Below are 19,908 nucleotides of genomic sequence, written 5' to 3' on the forward strand. Positions count from 1 at the left end.
GTAACACGACTGGTAATTCTTTTTGGGCGGTGAAACATTTAGCTTTCGTTTATGCTTGACCCACCCGAACCCCCCCCCACCGCAGCACATACTCTCTCCTGGTGAATAGGCCAAAACAAAACCCTGCTTTAGGAACCAATTTGGTCACTCAATCCATGACTGTTTGTGGGACTCTGCTGTGTGCAAATGGATGCCGTGTTTCACCCACAAAGTCAAATTAACTTTGCAGTATATTTTGTGAGGCGCTTTAAGATGTCTCAACAACCTGATAAGGCGCTATTTCAAATGCAAAGATTATTATGAATCATTTTCTCAAACCTTGTTTCCCGATTGTCAGTTGCTGCCATCTGCCTTGACCTCCAATGAAAGTGATGCTCACTGAAATAATCTGTATGATTTGCATCAAGATTGATTTTGTGAGAAATAGAAAGATTGCCCCTTTTTTTGCTCCCACTTAAATCTAACCTAGAGACCGCACTAACTCAGTATATGCACGTGCAAGCCCTTTGATGATAAATAAAAGTGACAATGTCCAATTACAAAATCAATGCAATGTATTTAAGAAAAGATGGACAGAAAACAAACTAATAAGATGCTACAATAAATGACAGCTAGGAGGATCCACTGTGGTTGAGGTAACAAAAATCAGCCATACTCATTATAGGCAACTTCAATAGCAAAATGTAATAATAATCCTTGCATTTGCTATCGCACCTTATCATGTCTTCAAATTGTCTCAAAGTACTTTACAGTATATATTGTAAAGTGAATTGACTGTATATTTGTGGGTGAAACGCAGCAGCCAACTGCACACAGCAGTGTCCCAAAAACATTGTGGATTGAATGCCCAGTTTATTTTTGAAGGGATTATACTGGCAGTTTATACTCGGTTGTTGGTTGATTGGAGGATCGCTTTCTGGGGGTAATATCCCTCAAAAGAAAATATGATCACTCAATCCACAACTGATACTGCTGTGTGGAATTGTCTGCCATATTTCACCCACAAAATATAGTCAATTCACTTTACAGTATATCCTGGGAAGTGATTTGAGACGTCTTGATAGGCACTCCATCAATGCAAGAATTATTATTATTATAGTAACTACTGATCATTGAATGGCTGCAATGGCAGATTGAAGGAAGATATTTATTATGCACCAGGGGTTCCTTGTGCAATTCAGAGACCAAAAGCTAATTGGATAAGTCTACCAATTGCGATCAAGATTTTCATCATAGCTGAGCAACAACAACCTGCATTTATATAGCACCCTTCATCAAGGTAGTGTCTTGGAGCAAAACCAATTGTTTGAAAAAAAAGGAAAATGGTTTCAGTCTTGCTGCAGATTCTGAGCTGGTTCTTAGATGTTAGTGAGTGTACTACAATGCAAGTTCTCACACCTGAATGTTCATCACTCACGTCCAGCATTCCAGCCAAAAAGGTATAATACAGGGACTTAAAGATTGTTTGAAAACATTGCAACACAGATTTCAGGAAAGATTATAAACCACATGAACAATTCTTCAGCAGTTTATAAATGTCATTCACATTCCTAGTTTGTTGCAACCTCGAGCAAGCTACCTGTCATTCTTGGTTTGTTATAGCAAATGCAGGATTTATTTCCCCTGTTGTTGAGCAGTCTCACTGATCCACTGACCAAGTTTGGTAATACAATTGTGATGTCAACATTTCTTATTAACCATTGATATTAACTACAAAAGGCAAAACACTGTGGTCCTTCAAATTCATAATAATTTTTAAAAAAATAGCTAAAACGATTCTGACGTTGGATCACTGCAATGAGAGTATCAGCTGAGAGGATGAGCACTTCAACTGAAAATAGTTTCCTTGTTAAAAAGAAAACACTTGGCTCCAAATATTTCCAAAATTCTTCAAAATACTGGTTCTTCACATGATTCAACATACATTCAGCTCCCAACACTTCTGCAAGTATTAAAAAAAACACATAGCAAAACCTGCTCTATGTCATATGGCAATACATTCATTTTGTAAGAAAATCTGCACATTGTGGAATGCAGCGATGTCACTTTGGGTGAAAACAAACTCAATATCCAGCATAGATTAAAATGAGAACTATACCAGCAAGTTAAATTAAAACAAACTCAGAATGCAGATATCTAAATCATTCAGTTGGATCACTGCTTTTTCTTTATACACACACGCACATTATATTTATATAATATATAAAATACTCTTGTATATATTAGAAATATACATAAATATAGCCATGTGTAGATCTGTTAGGAATTAATTCTTCAGATGCTGAAATCTCATCACTTTGCCATCATGTATTAAACTCTAACCTTCCAGTAACAAACAAACAAACAAAAAGGCAATTTGCTTTTCTGGCTGTTTGTCAGGGTTCAGTACCAAGTTTATTTACTGGGCCAATTATAGATCGCTGTGAAAGTCACGTCAACAAGGAAGAGGAGACACAAAAAAAAAAGCAAAATGTACAAATCAGCTTTTCTTCTGTTCACCACATGCAAGAGGTGTTGAGGAAAATCTAAGAAGCAAACCAAATATATGGTTCTAAGGCAGAGCAAGGGGGGGGAAATCAGTCACTTGTCTTTCTTGTAGCCTCAGCTCCCCCCTTTTACATTGAAAAGTGCTTAGTCTTCGCTTCTGACTGCCACTTTGCACGCAGTTAGTCCTCTGAGTATGCAATGACTTCAGCATGAGCCATCTCATATTGGATTGCCTGTTGCTGAAGCTGTTCAATCTGATCTTCTGTGGCCTCTGTCGTATATATCCCCTGGACCTGAGCCATCGCAGCATCTGCTACAGCTGGGAAGGAACAAAAATATTCTTCACAGTAAGTTACCTGTCTTTGAGCGAACAACATCTTGGTAAAGCCGACACCAACAAAATCGGCTCTTACTAAAACAGGGCTCAAAGTTGATTTCACTGACAAAATACACTTTACAGTATATCATGTGAAGTGCTTTGAGATGTCTCAATGACATGGCAAGTCGCTATATCATTAGAACATAAGAAATGCTAGATGAAAAAAAAAACAAGGTCCATCTAGTTCACCTTCCAGGCGGTCGCATGCACATGTGTCCCAAACTACCTATGTACTATATATCCCATAATGTTATTTCTTAAAAGTAAACTATCTAATCTGTGTTTGAAGAAATCAACACATCAAATCCAAGGATTATTTTTATTGCCGGCTCAAAAGCTTTGAAGATTATTTTATGAAAGAATCTATTTACTGGTCACACTTTAAAACAACATTTTAATATTCGCTCATGTTCATCATGAGTGAATATTTGTCTAGAAACTTAACTTCCTCAGCACAGGTCTGATCCCCTACCTGTTACTGCAGAGTGAGCAGCAGCCTCCAACTCTGCTTGGGTGACAATCTGCTGGTCAGTGATTGGCAGATATTGGATCTGTCCATCATGGCTCACTGCAATCTTAGAAAAGATAATTTGACATTAGAGAATTGACAGACACTAAGATTCCACAAGTGCAGCAAATATGTCACGGTATTAACTCTTCAGAATAGTCTGAGACTGGTTTGAAAACACCCAAATAATGGGTCTCAACGTGGCTGACTCAGTATGGTTGTGTGTGCTACCACTCCCAGAAGTCAGTTTTCATTCATTGGCCTGTGCAATAAGTATCCTGATATGATTTCCCCCTGAAGCCGAGAGGCATATCAACGATGTGATAAGGCACTTTATCAAATGCAAGGATTATTATATAACTTATGGAATTACTATAAAAGTTACTTCACACTTTCACAGAAATTTCTCTGTCTAAACATCTTTCATTTATATAACGCCCTTTTAAGCGGGATCGTGTCTCAGAGCGCTTAACAATAGTGAAGCTTGACACCGAGGTGGGGAGACAGGGCAGGTGACCGTAGACACAGTCGAAGAAGAAGGTCTGAAGCAACAGTTATACAACAAAATATTTAATTAATATACAGATCATTGTGCCTTTACACCAAATTTAAAGAATGAATCATCAAATACTTTTATTGCTTCGCTAACTTAAATATTTTGACTCGAGTTTCATTGGATTTCACAGAATAATACAACAGGATCTTGAGCACAGGAGATAGTCACTCTAAATAAGGTTGCCCTGCTTCAGCTACACATTGCAATTGTGGAGTTAGTACCTGTTGTCCTTGCAATGCTTGGTGCACCTGGGGATCTGTTTCATATTGTATATGGTGGATCTGACCATCCTGTACCTGGGGAGAGAAATTGAGCAAATCAGTGGAGTACAGTATTAGCTGAGGAGCATAAAAAGAGATAGGTGTGTTTCACAGCCAGCAATTCCAGCTGAGCTCAGAATTAAATGATTGTGGCACTTAAACAGATATTTATAGGAAAGTACACATTTTGAAGTTGGTATTAATGAAATGTAGTAACTTCAAGCAGTAAATTACAACATAAGGTGAGTGGGTCAGGCAGGAGGCTTAAGGGGATTAAAAGCTCCCGTCAACACGCATAGCCCCCTTTCGTACACGGGGAGAGGACTAGAGAAACAAAATATCACATAAACCTACGCACATTGTCACATACTCTTAGATGCTGAAAAATGTCAGTATGCCTGCAGGGACAGTGCTTTTAAAGACTCCAAGTCAGTGCCTTCGCCTTGCCCCCTCCCCTGCCACCTTCAAGGCCTGTTTCAAGACCCTCCTCTTTGACCGCGCCTTTGGTCACCCTCCTACCCCTAGCCTCCACCCCTCCCGATCCCAACCTCCAGCTCGTGTCCAAATCTCTGACTGCCCTGACATCAAAGGCACTATACAATTGTAACATTATGGGATATAGTACATAGGTAGTTCGGGACATATGTGTATGCGACCACCAGGAAGGTGGAAGACAAACTAGATGGACCTTGGTTTTTTATCATCTAACATTTCTTATGTTCTTAGACTATAATAATTTGTTGTCAATGACCGATGGAGACAGTAAGGGGGTGGTACCTGTATATGATGACCTTCAGGGACGACCACATACTCCTGCGGAACAAAGTGTTGTACGCCGTCCTGTGAAATGATATATTGCACCTGCAGGGAAATGAAGGAAATGTCATGAAACGTCCTCCCAACGTGAAAGGCACTGTACAAATGTAATTTTATCATATTATTGAAATGTAGGCTTTACAGAAATAGAAACAGATCAAGTCTCTTGGAGAGGTAACTTTACACCCCTGGCTGTCCTGGTTCAAAATGCAAGACTTTGGGCCATTAAGGAATACAGCCTAGCCTTCAAACATGGTGGCAACACAATTATAGTTGAAGCCCAACCATCTAGACGTTACCTGGTTATCTGCTGTAACTAAGTGTTCAACTGTCTGTCCATCAGATGTTATGTGCTGGATGTATGTGGTTTCATCCTAATTCAAACAGAGAAATAAAGTTGACACAATTGTATTGAAAACAGTATTTGACCGAGAGATGGATATATACAACTCAGCCAGCTTGTTCACCTAAGGCTGTGGACTTAGCATTGCACCTACCTGGTCAATGATGGACTGTTCCTGGGATACTATAATATGATCCTCAGATAATGCCTGCTGCAGTCTGTCTTGTATAATCACACCAGGGTCTGTCTGCATAGCTGTAAAATGGATACAAGCAAGTAGTTAATTTTCTGTGGTGAGCAGAAGGCTCAAAAGGAGAGGTTACCTTTCTCATTGGATCAAATTCAAACTGGCTTACAAAATACTTTGTCCTAAAGACAACATTGTACCTATTTATGGACTTAAAACATTGGGAGTGAAGAAATTAAACTGAGCCAGATTTAGCTCTGTATTCGTGGGCACACTTCTCCCATTGTTAACACTCTTCACACTCATTGCTCGTCTTATCTCCTTTGATTATTTGCTGCAAAAATGAAAACAAAGGAAATTGGCTGCTAAATTGTTCTGTGCCACTGGTTTCTCTCCTCAGTAATCCTATACCAAGGAGCAGTGTTTCAACATGTGCTCAGGAGATCCAATGACAGTCTGTGTGAATAGAGAATGGAACAGTCATAAGTGCTTGTTGTGAAATATGTTTAGTCGACATTTTTGCATAACCCTTGAATGTGCTGAGCCCTTGTTAAACCACTCAGTAAATGAAAGGAATAAAATGCTGCCCAGTAGTACATCACTAGAGCACAAGTTTATTTTTTAAACAGGATTCTTTTTGCCATGCAGTATACATTCACTAGCCTGATAAAATAGAGTTCATTAACCAAGCTATGAATCACATACACAATGTAACAATTCCTTCGAGTTCAGAATTTAGGTTTTTATTTTACACGACTGTTGAGTTGAGTTAGTGGAACAATTTACAAACAGATGCCACTAGTGTAAGTGGTTTCTGACACCATGCTGAATGTTTCTACACTGCTGTAATGATTTGTGCACGGAACTGAATTAGGTTCAGCTCCACTCTAAACTGACCTTATGGGGTCAGGCCCCACCATATTATCCTGGCTCTTGGAATGCATTCACCTGGTAAAAGAAGGAACTGCCCTGTTTAGATCGAAAAAAATACTTGCCTTCTGTAGTAATTAGTATGTATACTATTTAAGGGTCTAACATACTAGAGATCNAAAAAAATCTTAATAAAAGTATGCAGCAAAGTTAGCCAACATTAGCAAACATCACACGTCACAAGGCCAGTCTATTTGGAAGCTAGAAACAGCATTATTTAAAAAAAGATATTTAAGCTGCAGCTTTGTATAAAGGGAACTTTAGTCAATCAATATGACTTGCTAAATTCATAAAGAGTCCTGTTTAACCTGAGTGCAGGCAATTTCATTTTGTACAGTGTGGAGCAACAACAAGATTACATTTGTACAGTGCCTTTCACGTCGGGAGGACGTCCCAAGTGCTGGACAGAGTACAGCATTTCAGGCCCGAGCTGGGGTTGGGGGGTGAGGGGAGGGAAAAGGGGGTGGCCGATGGCATGGTCGAAGAGGAGGGTCTTGAGGCGGGACTGGAAGGAGGCTAAGAAGGGGATGAGGCGGAATGACTGGGGGATGGAATTCCAAAGGTTGGGGGCAGAGTGCCTGAAGGCTCTCCAGCCAATGGTAGGGGGTTAGGAGGTCGCAGAGGTAGGGTGGGGCGAGGCCATGGAGGGCTTTGTATGTGAGGACCAGGATCTTGAACCGGATCCTCTGAAGGATAGTGAGCCAATGGAGTCGGGCGAGAGTGGGGGAGATGGGGTCATGGAGCTTGGTGCGGGAGAGGACACAGGCTGTAGAGGTCTGGATTATCTGCAGCCTGTGGAGGGTGGAGTTGGGAAGACCGACAAGCAGGGGGTTTGCATAGCAAAGTGAATGGGAGGAGTTAGTTACTGAACCCAGCACAGTGCCAGATACACAATGAGTCACTCATTTACCTCGGATGCCTCATCTCCAATCTCATTCACGTGACTGGACTCAGTAACCTTTCTAGGACACTGGGTACAGAGTAGAACATAGATGGGGATCACAGGGACACCAGTGGTACAGAGGGCCCATGGATATACTTGGTTACTGTACCTATTGTTTCGTCATCACTGCTCATAACGACAGCCTGTTGTCGCACCTTCTTCTGCACAGAGTCGGAATTGTGCAACCGCTCAATGTGAAACTTCAAGTGTCCATTTCGATTAAACCTATTCATTTCCAAGGGGGGAAAAAAGATAGACACAGCTGTGGAAACTTGGGAATTCAATTAAACAAACACACACAATAAAAAGTGACATACCTTTTTAAAAACCTCTATTGATATTTAAACATTATTTTCTATCATGATCAGTTGAATTAGCCCCGTTTCTTTACTGCACTTTAAGAGGATTTGCAAATCAATACCTCTTACAGCAGTCTTGGTCTATTAGTTACTGTAATTCATTGAAGATCATCCCGATTAGGTTGCTGGAAAGTGAGTAAGTCTCAGTTAAAAAATTGGCATCTGGTTACATTTAAGCAAAAGGGATTTCATAGTAAAGAACTGTACGAAACTGTACGGTATTGCTCTCTGCTCAGGACTGAAGTGGTCCAGGGTCCTACCAACTAATTATGAGGCAGGACAACCCGTACAGACCATTTGATGTAGCGCCTTTTATGTTAGGAGGATGTCTGAAAGGGTTTCACAGAATTTAAAGTCTGACAAACAGCCACAGAGTGAGTGACCAATTGTATCTGGAGAAAGGTTGGCCAGGACATTGGGAGAAACTCTGTTCTCTTTTTGAATACTGCTATGGGATCTTAAACGTCCATCTGAACAAATGGATGAGAGCTTGGTTAGAATCTCGTCAACATTGCAATGATCCCCCAGCACTATATATTGGAATATTAGTGTAGGCTGAGTTACATATCCCAACTTGGGGCTTGAACCTACAACCTTCTGACTCAGAGTCAAGAGTGTGATCCAGGCTGATATCCTGTAGATAATTAAACATGCAAAAAGTGCACTTCAATCTTTTCATATCACCACTGTTCAGCTGGTCTTTATTTTCAAAATAAAAAAAAGCATTTTAATGTGAATTTTACCAACTACTGCAATAGAAACTAAGCTCCTGATGAGGGCACTACTGTACTTACCAAGGACTATACTCAAGAGCCACCACCAGTAAGAATTTGCCTTGTACTACAACTTGGAATGCAGATTACAAACTGAAGGTTTTGAGACACTAAAGGCTGGTTAACCCATGTCGTATACCTTGCAAATGTTTCTTCCCCGAAACCATACCTACTTGAATATTTAAGACAGAGATAATTAAGTAGAACAATCTCAAAATGTAATCCCAATTTCTGGTTGCTGCATAAACAGATCAATCGAAAGTCAGAGGAACAAATTATTGACCATTTATGTAGCCAAACAGCTGTAAAGCCACCTGGGAGAAAGGTTTACCTCTGGCCGCAGATGTCACAGGCAAAAGGCTTCTCATTTGTGTGTGTGAGTAGATGACGTCGAAGATCTTTCTTATTCTTGGAGGCAAAACTACACTGGTTACATTTGTGAGGCCGCAGATTGGCATGCTGTACCATATGATTCTGGAGAAGAGAAACATGGCCAAACTAAATAAAGTGCCCACAACTGTGTAATTGAAATTCTATGCAGTGATGGAATTAATCTAGTAGACAGATAAATTTCAGGGTTTCTCATGTTTAAACGCATTGTAATAAGTGGCTTCAACCAAAAACACAGTAACAAAAAGCTCTCCACAGCTGCTCAATCAATAAGCATTTGTTACTCCGCCTATCACAATAACCAAATAAAGTGTACAGAACAAGCTACGTTTATTTATAAAAGGAGAATTTAATTTCAATCGGGTCACAGGCTGTAATTAAGGAAAACTCTGACGGGTGGCAAGAGGATACATGAGATCTCCCTGTTAGGTTGATCTTTTAACCAAGAAGATGGACAGGTGCCTTGATCCTAAATCTCAAATGGAGATGAGTTGCGTAAAGAACGTAACATGTGTACCCGCTGTCAGATATTTCCTCCATCCTTCTGTGAAAAAGTATGGTTTCAATCATTGTATCCTGAACATCACAGCAAAATATGACGGGTTCAGTGGACCCACTGGAATTGGAACCCCAAACACATGGTACTAATATCCTCCTAGACTACTTTACCAGTTGAACTAGTTGGAATCAGGAGGGGTGCAGGGCAGGTAGGGGTAGGAGGATGACCAAAGGCATGGTCAAAGAGGAGGGTCTTGAGAGGAGGCAAGGCGTATCAGCAATAATAATAATCATAATCCTTGCATTTGATATAGTGGTTTATCACATCGTTGAGACATCTCAAAGCGCTTCATAGTATATACAGAATTAACTGTATATTTTGTGGGCAAAACATGGCAGCCAATTGTGCACAGCAGTCCCACAAACAATATCTATGTGTTGAGATAGTGAAGGCAGCCTGCAAATCGGAAAACAGTTACGGATACTTACTCGGACCTCTGGCCAGGTGCTGGCCACAAAGTTGCAGTCAAGGCATTTGAAGCCCTGCTCCCCTGCATGTGCTCGTTTATGACTCTCCATCTCCGCTCGGCCATGGAAAGAAGCAGTGCAGATTTTACACGAAAACTTTTTCAGCGATGACTGCAAATTCGAATTAATTGGAGGAGACCCAACCTCACCAGTGAACTATGAAATAGGAAAAGGACATTTATTCAACAAAACAGATGCCTACAGCTACCCCTATTGGTGGTTCCCAATCAGAACAGCAGAAACTCATCTGGCAAAGAAGCCTTCACTGATTTTGCGATCGCTTTCTGGAGCTCCCTCTGTCTCGCATCTTCCCTTGTTTTGGAAACTCTTTGACAATAACAAATTATGTTTGTACAGCGCCTTTCACTACAGGACTTCCCAAGGCACTGGACAGTCAAGGATTTGGACCTGAGCATGGGGTTGGGATCAGGAGGGGTCAGGGTGGGTAGGAGTAGGAGGGTGACTGAAGGTATGGTCAAAGAGGAGGGTCTTGAGAGGAGGCAAGGGACGGAAGGAGGCAAATATGGGATGGAGTTCAACTTTTTTTAACCTTTTATAAATAATAATAACTCCTTGCTATTCCCCTACTTGTTACTTTGTTCTACTTCTTCTCTGTAAAGTTCTTCGAGATGTTAATCAACATGCATGTTGTTCTTGTTGACTAACTACTGATAATAACTTTGGAAACTGTAAACCTGATTTGTATTCACCATCAATGGTTCAAAACGGGTGACATCCAAATTTGACAACTGCAAAACTCTAAATGCTAGGACATCTTCAACATTTACTCTCTTTATTTGATGGAATGTATATATCATGATCAGTGTAATCCATCAATATCACACTGTTCCTAATGCAGAAACCAATGAAGTAGAGAGGATCAAGATGCCCAACATACCTCAATCTGTTGGAACTGATTCCCCTGAAGGTCTGTGGTCATGATAAAATGGCCATGGTATTGTTTTAATGTGTCGCCACTCACCACCACAGTGTGAGCCACATCTTCACTGCCATCTGAACCACTGGTGAAGGCGAAAAAAAATCAACCCAAGTAGGTTAATAAGATTCCACATTACACAAACTTTTTCTCTTAAAACTTCAAAATACTTTATGGAGACCTTTCCCAAGGTCATAGCATGCTACAGTATTGTAAACTGACCAAGCAAGAACAGAACTATTATTTAGTGAACTTTAAGCATTTATTTTGCCCACAAAATATACAGTCAATTCACTTTACAGTATATTCTGTGAAGCACTTTGAAACTCTCAAAAAAGTGATGAGGAGCTATGTCAAATGCAAGGATTATTATTGTTATAGTTATGCTACCTGTAAACGGCAGTGTCCTGCTGAATTTCTTCACTTCCTTGAGTTACAATGTTATACTCTGTGCCATTGGTGAAGGGGTTGATGGGGACCTGTGGGATTTCAGAAGCGTCAATAGTTGTGGTTTCGTAGGCTTCCTGAACCACAGTCTCACTTTGTTCATCCACATGCAAAGTGACGACCATGTGTTGCGGTGACATTGCAAACGGCTCCTCCTCCGGATTCTGTGATTCTTGGGAGGACGGATCCTGGGCTGTACCATCAGACTTCAACACTGCCACCTGAGTAACGTACAACAATTAGACAACACTGAATTGGAGCATCATCATTTCACATCACATGGCCATAGCAGAGCAAGTGTTGGATATGGAATATTATTGCCGGGGTTTGCCAGGATACATAAATGGAGAGAAATTCAATCAATCTAAATTAACTATTTATGGAGAAATTTAGTGTGTCCAAAATTTGGGAACTCCATAAATCCAGGCTCAATTTTGAAGCCAGTTTTCTGCAGGATCGTTAAAGAAACTAGAAACAACAGATTCCAGAGTATACTTTGCATTTACTTTTTGTGTTGGTTGATGTTAATACTTGAAAGTATCAAATTCTGAACACTCTGAAATGCTGCAATAAATAGTGTAAACCTAGGCCCAAGTGGAACTCTTCACCATAAATGGGGCAAATAACTTTCTGTACCTGCATAGAGTTGCTGACCAGCTCTCTCGGGGTACTCATGTTCAGCAGTAGGTCCAGTGCATTCTGTGCTGCAATTTCAGAGGATTCGTTCGTACCTGCCAGGTGAGAGTTCGTATAGTTATTCAATACTTTATAAGTCTTAATATTGGGACAAGAGATTGCCTGCAATTCACTCAGATATGGTGAAATTGCAAGTAGAAACTTATACCCTAACTGTTCCATAGCACAGCAGTGCCCTTCTGCAATCCAAATTTCACACTCACATTTAACACTCAAGATAAATAATTATGTCTAAAACCAGGTTATTTTGCATCTCATTTAGTATACATAAGGTCAGTGGGATTATGTGTAAATTAGGGGAAACAGACAACTCCTTTATAAAGCAATTCTGCTTTTACACCAAGACAGTTCTGTTATTCTCTACTTCTCTACAAAAGAAACAACAACTTGTATTCATATAGCCCCTTCAGCGGGCAGTGTCTCTTAATGCTTAACAATGGCAGAGATTGACGCTGAACTGGGGAGAGGTGTCCGTAAGCACAGTCAAAAAGGAAGGTTTCCAAATGTGATCTGAAGATGGGCAAGGAGGGAACAAGGTGGAGAGATTGAGGCAGAGAGTACAAGTTTCGGGGCATAGTGGCTGAAAGCATGGCCACTGATGTTGAATAGGATGGGGCGAGTTGTGGAGAAGGGGATAAGCAGGTGGAAGAAATTGGAGGATGTCTCAAAGCGCTTCAATGCTACTGAGCTAATGTCTCATCCGAAGAATGTCACCTCCAACAATGCGGCACTGTTCCAGCCTAGACTGTGAATTCAAAGACTATGTGGGGCTTGAACCCACAACTTTCTGACTTGGAAATGACAAATCTACCAACTGAGCCAGGCTAAATGATCATAAAAGACCTGCCACAAGCTAATACAATGGTGGAAAAGGGTCGATAGGATAGTTTCTATGCTGTAACATTCATTCCACGATTCTACGATACAATCTTACTACAAAGGAAACACAGATTCAACAGAGAGAATACTTGTTTTGGAAGATACTAGCATTAAGTTACGTACCTTGTTCATAAATAATAGTAGCGGTTCCTAAAGAATCCGGGTTAACCACAGATGCTGGAACTGTCTGGTAGGTCAGGGGAACCTATTAATGTAAATGCACAGAATTTTCAGAAACAGACCGAGTTGAGGATGGAAACAATTCTACCATCTCCGGTAAGAAAGATAAATAGCAAATATTTTGAATCAAAGTGCTTTTTGCTCTGATGATTCCATTTAACTACAATAAAATGGCTACCGTGGAGTAGTCCATTGACAGCAATGTTATTGTAATTGTCAATTTTCGCCTTCCCGCTTGATGACCAGTATTGTGAAGTGCCTATAGAGATGGCAGTCTTTGCACACGAGTGCAGAAATACTGAGACTGACAATCGTGTCCTCTTATCGCACTGGTTAAGATTTTATTGACCCCAATTTCAGCATTATAAACCAAGCTCTATTGTAATCCAGGCACATTGTACAGTTATGGCCAAAATACCAAATAAAACCAGTCATTGCATATACTCCAGGCCCCAAGTTATGGCATATTCATTATTATTATTATTTGCTGAGTTTTTAACTATTTCACTGTATATGATGCAGTGTTCACTATGAAATGGGAAAAGTTTAGAACAAATGTTAGTACTATCGGTTATAAACAATTAGCTGTCATCTAGATTAGCCCAGAAAATCAATCTCGGAGTTCTGCTGACATTCATAAACAACAAAACCCTGCTTGTAACACTTCTAGTAATCCATCAACAGAGCACACACACCAAGCATAACTGCGATGGTTTGAATGAATTTCATTTGTCCATTTACAAGACTAATAGCGAGTAAATGTCTTTTGACTCAGAATCTTCATGGTGAGATGCGCTACAAATATAAAGACAGCTGTAAAATGGGGTGCAGAACAAATTCAATCATAATTGGGAACTCACATTTAGATTAAAATATAATCACGATGACCCTTACATTTGACATACATTTCACATCGGGGGACGTCTCAAACAGGATACACCATAAAGTGGAGACTGTGTACTTTGTAGGCAAATGGACTAAAGAGGGACATGTACTCACAATGGCATCTCGAATGCTGTCCTGCGTAGACTGCAGCTGATCATGCTGCTGTTTCAATTCTTCAATTTGCTGCAGAGTGAAGAAGGGACGGCGCCCTCTGGGCGGCTCTTCAGGATGCGACTTCCCCCAGTCCTCATAATGCTCCAGGTGCCGGCACTGAACGTGCAGCCGCAGGTTCTTCTTGTGTTTGGTGTTGAAGTGACAGAGGTCACACGAGAACGGCTTCTCACCTGCAAGGTTTGTAATAACAAGTGAGTCATCGTTTCATAAGAACTGATAGTTCCCCTCGAGTAACACCTCTGACATAGTACACTAACCGAATGTTTGGAGAGAATACCATGTGGGAAATATTCCTCTTAAGTGAACAGAAACTCATTCTCATCACTGGATTATTTAATTGAAAGTTCCCTGCTAAACTATGGAGTCAATGGTTAGAACACTGTTATGTTATACAGTGATAACTCATCTCCAATACAATGTTACCCACATTCGGTCCATCATCAATCAATTCACACCTCATATGATCCTTAAATCACACAGAATGAATAATTTCCCACTTCTCTTGGTAACACTACCAATCATACAAACGTGTACAGGAAAGAGGTGAGGAAGAAAAATAAGCTTAAGAGATTTCATCAAAATAATATTCTAATGATATATTGTTTCAAAACATATCAAATACTATATCTCGAGTTTATTGGGTACAAGCTTAACAAAAAGCAATCTTTTCGCATTGATCTGAGAGCAATCTGGCTTCCTTCCTGAATTTCAATCCAGCACTGGAAACAAATTCAAAAGCTCAGTGCCAGTTGGGGAGTATTCACTAATTTAAAGCGATAACTGACTTAGGCAGGGCTTTCCTGGTCAGGCAACCTGGTGCAAGAAGTCTTCAAGTGATCTTATCTTTGAAACAAAAACGCAGAGAAAAAAAAACATTCAATGATGCCATTCTCTGCTCTTTGCTCTGCAATTATTTTTTCCGATTAGAGAGGAGAGAAAGCCAATAGCAAGATGTCACAGAATATCATTCAGCAAACTCACCAGTGTGCTTAATGGCAACATGGGATACAAGGAAATCCTCTTTTGTGGTAGAATATTTACAGTAATCACATTTAAAGGGTTTATCTGTGGTGTGCGATAGCTGATGATTCAGGAGCATCTTTTTGTTCTCACAGATGTAGTCACAGAATTCGCATTTAAATCTAATAAAATAAGCATTGAACATATTAGTACTGTATCACAGAACTCAACATTCAATCGGAGTTAAACTGCACGTCAAGTTTTTTTTTTCCCCTGAGGAAACAGTAGCAAACTGTTCAAATGAGCAATATTGTCTTCCATGAAATTGATGTGCACAAAATAATTTTAAAAATAATTTAAATGAAAGGAGGAAAAATATATGCAAGCAATTAAATATATTATTGCCTTATCTAAAACCTCATATTTCTCTTGATTTTAATCTTAAAACCACTGTCCGCTAATTTAAGATTGTTTAGAATTTTAGAAAATTCTAAGTTCAGTTTAATTTAGAAGCTAGATTTCCGCAGATCTTGAAAGGAACCTTTTTTCTAAAATTCTGCATGATTTTAAAATGTTAAGAACATAAGAATTAGGAGCAGGAGTAGGCCATTCGGCCCCTCGAGCCTGCCCCGCCATTCGATAAGATCATGGCTGATCTTCAGACCGAACTCTAATTACCTGCCCTATCCCCATATCCCCAAATCCCTCTATTTTTAAAAAAATCTATCAGTCTCAGCCTTGAAGATGTTCAAGGACTGAGCATCTACAGCCTTCCGGGGAATTTCCATAAATTCACCCTCAGAGTGAAGAAATGTTTCCTCAACTCTGTTCTAAAAGGCTGACCCTTAATTTTAAGACTGTGACTCCTGGTTATAGATTCTCCTACCAGGAGAAACAGTCCCTCAGTGTCTACTTTATCAGCCCTTTAAGAATCTTATATGTTTCAATAAGATCCCCCCTAATTCTTCTGTACTCTAGAGAATACAGCCCTAGTTTATTCAGCCTATCCTCATAGGTCAGTCCCCTCATCCCAGGAACTAACCAAGTGAATCTACGCTGCACCCCCTCTAGGGCAAGTATGTCCTTTTTTTAAATAAGGAGACCAAAACTGTACACAATACTCTAGGCGCGGTCTCACCAAGGCTCTATACAGTTGCAGCAAGACTTCCCTACTCTTGTACTCTAAACCTTTTGCAATAAGATATTTGCCTGAAAGTTAAAATCATAAGAACTGCATTTCGCCCCCAAAATATATAGTCAATTTACGTTACTCTTCCCTTCACAAGCTGCAGATCATCCAAAACTCATGTACCCTCGCACACCAGGCTCCATGACCCAGTCACTTCCACCCTTGCCCGGCTCCACTAGCTCCCCATCCCTCAGAGGATCGAATTCAAGATACTCATCCTTATTTTCAAGGCCGTCCATGGCCTTGCCCCCTCCTACCTCTCTGATCTGCTGACTCCCTACCAACCTGCTCGCTCCGTCTGTTCAGCGTGCTCTGGCCTGCTCCACGTCTCCCGCCCGACCATCGGTGGCCGAGCTTTAAGCCTCTTTGTCCCCACTCTGGAACTCCATCCCAGTCCCTTCACCTCGCTTCCTCCATGGCCTCTTTTGAAGCCGGTCTCAAGACCCTCCTCTTCGATCGTGCCTTCAGTCGCCCTCCCAACTCCCTGCCTTCCCTCACCCCCTACCCCATCCCTCCCCCATGCTCGGGTCCTAACCACTGACTGTCCAGCACCTTGGGACATCCTCCTGACGTGAAAGGCGCTGTATAAATATAATTTTGTTGTTGTTACAGTATATTCCCTGAAGCACTTTGAGACGTCTCAAAGATATAATGTGCTATATCAAATGCAAGTATTTTTATTATTAATATACAAAATGTTGGGCGTCTGGATTCCTGCATGAAGTACATTTACTAACAGCAGAAATGCAGTAAGAACATTTAGAAAGTACAGCAGCTCCCTCTATTGGTGAAGGGGATAAGAGAAATGTCCCTCCCCGGCTATTGCACTGATTCTGAATTTGCCAGTTCTAAACCCATTCGTAAAATTGCGAGAGAGAATTGATAATAACCTTTCAATTTATATTGTGCCTTTCACATCAGGAGCACATTTCAAAACGATTCAAAGTATTCACTCTAAAGTGTCATCACTGTGTATTGTTTTGGCAAGATCACATTTGGTGTCAGCCTCACTCAGTTGGTAACACTCTCACTTCAGAAGTGTGTGGTTTCAAGCCCTACATCCGGACTTGGAATCCATATAGTCTAAACTGACGCTCCAATACAGTCCCGGAATGTGCTGTGTTGTCAGAGGTATCGTCATTCAGATTGAGACGTTAAACTGAGGCCCTGTCTAAGATTGTGGGATACTATTTGAAAAGAGAAGGGGGTTTACCCCTGTGCACAAATTAACTGCTATATCAAATGCAAGGATTATTGTTATATGAAGTATAGCCTAGTGCAACAGTTCTAGCTTTCAGGGTAACTCACTTTTCTCTCTGCATTTAGTTACTATCAATGAATTAAACCTATTTGTTACTGCGTGGGTCAGAGTGCTCTGTGTTCTTTTCAGTATTGAGGTTTACAGGTACCTGAACCTTTTTTTTGTTGAAAACAAATTAGTCAACAGACAGTGCTTCTCGGTAAAGGGTAACTTGCTCGTGAATCAAGCTCAGCTCATCTTAGCAAATATGGTACCACAAGACATATGTAATAAAGCCAGGCTTACCTGCTGTTCCCAAGAGTTTGAATGTGAGTTAATAAATGCATTTTGAATGTGTATCTCTTCTTAAAAGATTTTCCACACTGTAAAATATATATAAAAATCTAAATATTCAAAATTCTGGGAGCATGTTAGAAAGGCAATAAAACCAGAGAAAACAGAACATTACCAGAATAATACTTGTTAGGTGGGTGGGATAAACATTTATAGTCAAATGAGAGATTTTCAATTATCTATTTTAACATAAGAATGAAGAAAGAGAGCTGTTGGGTAGAGGTGGGAATAGTTAAGATATTAACACTGTAAATCACATGAGACAAACTCCTCTTACCTTGTCACACATGTGCGGTTTCTCTGCACTGTGGGTTTTCAAATGCTGGGTCAGTCTCTTCTGCATGGGATAGACACGGTTACACACCGGACAAAGATAGGCGCTCACCTTGGGCACCTGCAGATAAAGTCAAATCAAACAATTTGAGCATCTCGATCTTCAATGAGTACATAATTTCACAACAACACTGCTTTTGTCGGGCTATTTAATCACCTAAAAGACGTACATTTCAATATTGAAAAAAGGGGACATAAAATTAGGATCACAGAGTGAGCCCACTAAAATGAACTGTTAAGATCCTGACCTGCAGCACGACCAACATTTACAACACTTCTTAGCTTTGATCAGCAGAGGGCAGGAACACTCCATTTCCCTTCATTGAGATCACATTCTGAAACATCACCCACTGAAGGGATTGGGACAAGCTGGGCTCTTCAGTCTAGAAGAGACATTTCTGAGAGGACCTTATAGAGATGTACAAAATTTTAAATGGGGGATTGAAAAAGTAAACCCAGAACAATATTTTAGGATGCACTGGTACTTTAGAACAAGACAACATGGTTTAGAGTTGCAAAGAGCAATTTCAGGACAAACAGGAGGTTTTTCTTTATCCAGAGGGTATATACATGAGTATGAATCTTAAATAGAACAGTGGTCAAAATATCCAATGCTACCTTATACTTTACATAATTATGGTGAAAAAACCAAACAGAACCATTGTAAACTCACTACCGAATGAAATCTCGCTGTTTAAGGTATTTTCTCCTACTCTTGCTTAAAAGTTGCTGTCTCAAGCAGATATGTAGGAGATACGTGTACCAAGCCTTCTCAAATGTCACTGAATTCAATTTCAAATAATTACGTGGTTGCACCCTAAAGTGAGATAGCTCTCCTTCCTCACAAGGAAGAGCCTGGCTTTTCCACCAGGTAGCGAAGACTGGAGACCCAGGCAAGAGACTTGTGTTCTATCAATTCAGGGGCTAACATCTTACTCCATGGAGCAGCACATATAGCACTCGTGGAAGGGTGGAAAGAGAGAACTTATCAAGCAAAAGCAGAGTTTCAGGGAGAGAGTTCCAGAGTTTCGGGCGTAGTGGCTGAAAGCACAGCTGGCGATGGTGGAGCGGAGGGGACAAGGGACATGCAGGAGGCTGGAGCCAGCCGAGTGGAGGCGATGGGTAATAATAATAATAATCATCCTTGTATTTGATATAGTGCTTTTCACGTCTTCTAGACGCCTCAAAGCGCTTCACGGAAAATGCAGGTCGGAGAGGTAGGGAGTGTGAAGCATGTGAAGGGATTTGTAGATGAGAAGAGCTTTGTAGACAAACCAGGCTGCAATGTGTTAAGTCACAAGTCTATCACCCATACATCACAGGCATACTCCAGGCAGTGATAGTCCACACTTAATAGCTTGAACTATATGGACGTTCGAGTCTCTAAAGCCTCATTATATTTCTTGCATAAATCAAATATTTAAGTGGAGGTACTTACTCGCTTCCCTTTAACATTTGACTACCATACATGTCCGCTTTAAATTTTGTAAATACTTATCATGGACTCACCAAGTCAGCTTTCCTCTTTCTGTAAAAAATCAGAACACATGGATAAACATTTGTAGGTACAAGTGAAGCAAACACATTTTAGGCTGCTTTGCATTCCAAGTAAACTGATAGCTAAATGTTGTCATCTTTTTCACAAAATCTTTATAATAATAACGATTGATTGCATTT

General features: G+C 40.4%; 1 protein-coding gene across 6 annotated transcripts in view; it reads right to left on the reverse strand.

The window, feature by feature from the left end:
- Positions 1–531: 531 nt before the first annotated feature.
- The window catches only part of znf335 (zinc finger protein 335), a 36,157-nt gene continuing 16,780 nt past the window's right edge, over positions 532–19,908 (reverse strand). For all 6 annotated transcript variants that reach the window (XM_042341792.1, XM_042341794.1, XM_042341793.1 and 3 more), the window contains 18 exons: positions 19,741–19,759; positions 18,176–18,292; positions 17,851–17,927; positions 15,137–15,297; positions 14,096–14,325; positions 13,040–13,121; positions 11,978–12,072; positions 11,285–11,562; positions 10,856–10,979; positions 9,919–10,113; positions 8,873–9,015; positions 7,519–7,634; positions 5,504–5,604; positions 5,306–5,380; positions 4,968–5,051; positions 4,152–4,226; positions 3,339–3,441; positions 532–2,806 (listed from right to left, as the gene is read on the reverse strand). In XM_042341792.1, the coding sequence (XP_042197726.1) occupies positions 2,667–2,806; positions 3,339–3,441; positions 4,152–4,226; positions 4,968–5,051; positions 5,306–5,380; positions 5,504–5,604; positions 7,519–7,634; positions 8,873–9,015; positions 9,919–10,113; positions 10,856–10,979; positions 11,285–11,562; positions 11,978–12,072; positions 13,040–13,121; positions 14,096–14,325; positions 15,137–15,297; positions 17,851–17,927; positions 18,176–18,292; positions 19,741–19,759 (2,215 nt within the window). In that variant the 3' untranslated portion in view covers positions 532–2,666. The remainder of the gene's footprint in view (positions 2,807–3,338; positions 3,442–4,151; positions 4,227–4,967; positions 5,052–5,305; positions 5,381–5,503; positions 5,605–7,518; positions 7,635–8,872; positions 9,016–9,918; positions 10,114–10,855; positions 10,980–11,284; positions 11,563–11,977; positions 12,073–13,039; positions 13,122–14,095; positions 14,326–15,136; positions 15,298–17,850; positions 17,928–18,175; positions 18,293–19,740; positions 19,760–19,908) is intronic.

The sequence above is a fragment of the Callorhinchus milii genome, unplaced genomic scaffold, assembly GCF_018977255.1.
Source record: "Callorhinchus milii isolate IMCB2004 unplaced genomic scaffold, IMCB_Cmil_1.0 Scaffold18, whole genome shotgun sequence".
NCBI lineage: Eukaryota > Metazoa > Chordata > Chondrichthyes > Chimaeriformes > Callorhinchidae > Callorhinchus > Callorhinchus milii.